Source organism: Mobula hypostoma, unplaced genomic scaffold, assembly GCF_963921235.1.
Source record: "Mobula hypostoma unplaced genomic scaffold, sMobHyp1.1 scaffold_42, whole genome shotgun sequence".
Classification (NCBI taxonomy): Eukaryota; Metazoa; Chordata; class Chondrichthyes; order Myliobatiformes; family Myliobatidae; genus Mobula; species Mobula hypostoma.
The window spans coordinates 1,328,779-1,334,138 of record NW_026948219.1 but is presented as its reverse complement, the minus strand read 5'-3'; the positions used below and the strand labels follow the sequence as shown (position 1 = coordinate 1,334,138).

General features: G+C 44.6%; 1 protein-coding gene across 1 annotated transcript; it reads right to left on the bottom strand.

Annotated features, from left to right (window-relative positions):
• Positions 1-535: 535 nt before the first annotated feature.
• Positions 536-1,495, bottom strand: LOC134341970 (probable G-protein coupled receptor 139). The gene has a single exon (XM_063039918.1). It carries the CDS (start codon positions 1,493-1,495, stop codon positions 536-538), a length of 960 nt encoding a protein of 319 aa, XP_062895988.1.
• Positions 1,496-5,360: the final 3,865 nt, after the last annotated feature.

The following is a 5,360-nucleotide window of genomic DNA, read 5'->3' as shown; positions in this document are numbered from 1 at the left end:
CGAGGATCTCTGTACGCGCCAGTGTTGTCTGTTCATAGCGTTTCAAAGAACGGGCCGATGTTGGAGGCAATCAGCTAAGTCTCTTTGTGGCGCTGTCTGTTCAGTCTGCGTACGGGCCGGGCTCGATCTGATTTCCGGAGCGCTCAGTGTGGATTCCGCCCGTTCTCCTAGTGACGGCAGTATTTCCGCTAGTTTCCAGTTGCCCCGTTTCCTCTCCGTCACCGAGTGCAACGGCTTTTAGGCCACTCGACCGGTGAGTATTTACACCGGAGGGTGGGATTCGTTATCGAAAGTGGCGTGGCGGTGACGGCAGCCGGAATATAGCGAAAGAGAATAAAACAATAAAAGGTAGGTTGAGTTTAATAGTTGATAGAAGGGTTACGTGGTGGGCTGTGGGTGCGGGAGGGGATGTTTCCGAGCTGCGTCTTTCTCGGAATCTAAACCAATTTTATTCTCGCATGTGCCACGATCTTCGGTGCCCGCCGGTTCGGTAACGTCAAGACGGAAAGAAAACAGCGACCTCCTCGGAGAGGCATTAGATATTGCGTTTGTTAATCATTTGAGTAATTGACGTGAGAGGATATTTCGCTGCGCTGATGAATTGCTCTCTGAACTTTGTCTGCGTCACCCCATAAATAAACGAGTTTGTGCAGCAACTTAATAACATCAGTATGTAACTGGAGTGTTCAACTATGTATTCCGTAACGTTGTAATTAAATGGGTCCAATACGGCAATGGTGTTATAAAGGAATTCGGCAACTCTCACCGACCACAGGATGATGAAGCTGCCGGAGATGGTGAGAAGTAAGATCACAGACCTCCTCCTGCTCTCCATCTCCGGGTCACTGCGGTTATCTCCCTTGGTATGGCCCCTCAGCCCCTTACGGACGCGACTTGTCACTAGGATGTGTCTGACTGTCAGAGCGTTGAACAGTAGTATTAACACGAACGGGAGTAACGGCGTTAGGACGGTGGAAAACATTCTATGTCCCACCCACCCGGGATCCTCAAAGTAGGCCGGCTTTCGAATACAGTCCCAGGGTATATTGTCAATCACGTTAACAGGACGAAATATAAAGAAGATGGGCACATTTTTAAAAAAGAACAAAACACCGGTTGTTGTCAGAATCACAGCCGCAGTTTTCCCGGTGCAATACTTTGCTTTCAGCTTCTGCCTACAGATGGCGACAAACCGATCAAATGTAAAAGTGACGGTGAACCAGACAGAACAGTCAGTGGCTGCCTCTCCCAGGGCAGAGATCACACTGCATACGGGGGTGATGTCCAGGAAAGTCCCGGGGAAGTAATAATAACTGACCCGCCACAATATGACCGGAAAGACGATGGTTAGTAGATCCGCCGTAGCCATGGCCACCAGGTAGCGGGTGGTGCAGGTGGAGATGCCGCACTTTCCCCGGGACAGGATCACAATCGCCACTAAGTTCACTGGGGGAACAGCAAAAATAATGAGTGAATTACTGTCTCGCCGCTCCATGTGCTAGATGAGTTGGAAATTGAGAAGAATACTCGGTACTGGAATAGGAACTTTGTTTTGGAATCGTTAACTGATCACCGAGGGTGCTTTGTAGAAATCAATATCAGTCTCCCATCATCACCTTTTCTACTGAAGCTTGGATACCTCGGCCGCATTCTCAGCGGTAGTGATCGCCGCCTTCCCGTGAGCTATGATCTGCCCGGTCCTTCCTTCTCATTCCATTTAAGAATTTCAAATGAATTTAGTTTTTTAGTTCGATTGTTTTCGCTTCCCCCTCAGTTCCCGTTGCACACGGGGCCTCGGCTGGCTCGCTTCTTTTAAAATCTGCAAGTAATATTTGTTGGGGCTTCTACACCAATTCTTTTCTGATCGGTGTCAGTATGTAGGATCAGAAAGTTCCAATTTTCGCTTTTACATATTGTGTCTGACCGGATGAACATTTCAGATATTTTGCTTGTTAGTGCTCAAAATATCCAATTTCTAAAGCATAGAAAATATAGTTACTTCGAATCATCTTCCTGTCTTAGATGTCGCTCCAAATCACTGCAGTGTTTTTCTAAATGCGAAGCTTATTGTTCCAGAGCCCCTGACGGAAATCGCTGTATTGGCTCCTAACTCCAATCGCTTCACGGAACAGTTCATGGAAACAATCCCTGGTGCACTAAAATCGCGCATAGACCCTGATTTAAATGTTGGAAACTCCCGATAGTTTGAAGTCCAAGTCATAAGTTTTGTCTACCTCTCTCCCCTGAATCTCACTGGCGAGCCGCTTCCCGCGTTTCCTTCACACTTACAGCGATTTCATAAAGCACAGAACAATGTCTTTACATTTGAATTTAAAGCAGGTTGCACTATTGATATGGAATAATACCGAGCGCGCTGGATTATGGGGGTTTACATTGACAGCGGCATCACAACGCTGTCGGTAAATGAACGAGTCCAAAGACTGTACACACAGAACTGCAAAAGTTAATTCGCCTATGTTCTCACCAGGAACACCAATAACGGCAATGATCATGTGACATATCTTCCTCACAAGGTAAAATGTTTCAAGCATGCTGTGTGAGACTCAGCCTGTCTTCCAGCTGCCCGCGATCTCGCTGAAGAAACTCTGAGCTGATGAATCTCCACGGTCATTCATTTATACTCGCTCCAGCACACTGAATATTCAATACTACACAAGGCTGACGTGTCTTCCAACAGCTGGGTAAAAATAAACATGATGTCATTCAAGTGAAATCCCAACTGTGATGAGGTATGGATAGCTTGACACGAAATTGCAAAATCTCAATGACGACACGACATAACGGAGAAGTCAGTGAATATAGTTGTGAAACCTTCTCAGGCTGAACTCTCGGTTTCATAATTGCTGTTGTGGAAGCAGCTAACCCTTTCCTCTCCAGCTCTGAGGAGCGTCTCGGCCCGAAGCAACGATTATTTAATTATTCATTTCCATAAATGCTACCTGGTCTGCGGAGCTCCTCATGCGATTTGTACGTGTCAAAACATTTTTCAGAGGAATGTTCGAGTAGCAATGCATCACCTGAGGCTTAATAGAAGTTGAGTAATGCAACAAGCATTGATCCGAAAGATAAGAGTAATTCAAAAATGGAAAGTTTTAAAAGGAAGAAAATTCTTGTTTTTTAATGGCCGAGTCAAAGTTCGGAACTTAATCGGTAGAGATGTTGTGGATGGACATGAAGCGAGTAGTCCTTGCAAGGAAACCTAGCAACTCGTCACAGCTGAAGCCACTTTGTAAGGAGGTATCCGTTAAATTTCCTCCAGGTCAATTTTTTGGACTGATCAATTGCTGCCGGGAACGTTTGTTGGAAAGTACTGCTGTGCAAGGGGGGTCACACGTGTTACTGAAAGCAAAGGTTCACATGTTTTTCCAACAGTTGCATTAATATTGGATCATTTGCCTCAATAAATAATTGTATAAGTCTCATGTCTTTTTGTGTTATTTATTTAATTGGGTTCTCTTTATCTAGTTAGGGACCTGTGTGAAGATCTGATCACATTTTCGGCCATATTTATGTAGAAAGAGAGAAAGTTCTACAGGGTTCACAAGCCACTGTACTTAGGCATATTAACTTATTTGACATTTTGAATTGCACTTTCACTATAAAGATAATACGACATTGTATATTCGTATTTCGTGACGTGCTACCTCTATGTACCTGTGTATTGAATGATCTGAATTGAGTAGCACATAAGAAGGGCGCTCGCTGTGTCTGTATAATTGTTGAGGTAATAAGGTAGTGGGTCGTTGGTTATGGGTAGTGTCACGTGACAGACCAACTTTTTTTTTGGAGGGAGGTGTTACATACCCCGTGGGTATTGTCACGTATCCCGTGACGGGTTAAAGAACCAGCAGAAATAGAAAGCACTTTGGAGTCCAGTATTGCTATTAACTAATACTATTTATTAGTAACTACGCAATACAGTAATTTAAATGCAGGTATATCAAACAGAATAGCAATGAATGTGTGTGTGTGTTTGTTGTGTGTGTGTGTGTGTGTGTGTGTGTGTGTGTGTGTGTGCTTGCGTGTGTGTGTGTGTTTGTGTGTGTGCATGTGTGTGTGTTTGTGTGTGTGTGTGTGTGTGTGCTTGCGTGTGTTTGTGTGTGTGTGTGTTTGTGTGTGTGTGTGTGTGTGCGTGTGTGTGTGTGTGTGTGTGTGTGTGTGTGGAAATATATGAAAACCAAGCTTCTTCAACTCTTGGGGTAAGCAAGTAGTCTTAAGATGATGAGTAAAGTTCAGTTCAGTTCCTGGTATTGTGCTGAGTACTGCTGGAGAGAAAGAGAAGGAGAGCTTTGAATCTCCAGGTGAGCTGATGCCGTTGATCTTCCCTTTGTCCTCCGAAATCCTTTAGAAGTCAACGACTGTGAGCACAACAAAGGGGGCCGTTCTTCTGTGGTTGAATTGTCAACCCAGGCGAGGATTGGACACACGAATAACTGCCCACCGGTCACACCCTTTCCATACTGCAAGAACAACTGATCGATCCGCCTGATCCATCCTCCAAAATTCTCCCTTTCTGTGGGCACAACGAAGTTCATTCAGTGTCCAAAGCCATGTGCCCGTAGGTCTATCATCTGACCTATTTATCTCACTGCGCTGAATACCAACTGTCTCTCAAACAGCTCCTCCCTTCTCTCTCTGTAAGAACGTACATGCAGGAAATGTCCCTGTAGAATGTATAAGTAAACTGTGAGCGGTCTTTGTCTCTCTCGCTCTCTCTCTCCCTCTCTTTCCCTTTCTTTCTCTGTCTTTTTAACAAGGTGTCTAGTGTATGGCACCTCATTCTCTCTCTTTTCAAAAGCACAGTTGATAGGGGTAACACAGGACCCCGTCATAGAAAAAAAATGTATCAATTTGTCAGATGGTCATCGAAGGGCTGATAAGGGGTGGTGATACGTGGTGATTAACTCCCATGGGTGAGTAGGGCTGGGATATTCTCAAAGAGTGATGGGGTTCTCAAGAGTGCTGATGTAGAGACGGACAAGGAAATGGAAGTTCAAACATCGGTGAAAATAGGCATACGGTTTGATAATGTGGTGTTCAGTACATTCCGAAAACCTGCCTTCAGTGACGATAACAATCATAATATATAATATTGGTCTGATTAGAACATTAATGTTTCTTCAGTGAAGGGTGTGATAGCAGAGGAGCCGATGCAGAGGGATTTCGCCATGAAGCTGCAGAAAGCGGAACATTTCAGATATTCAGGGATCAGACTCTTCTTAAAACGGAGGAGGAACAGGTGTTTCATAGAGAATTATTAGCGACATTCATGTGTTCAGTAGTAGTAAACATTCTCTATATCAGATGCTTCGAATATGAAGGGAATAGGTTCAGTGGAA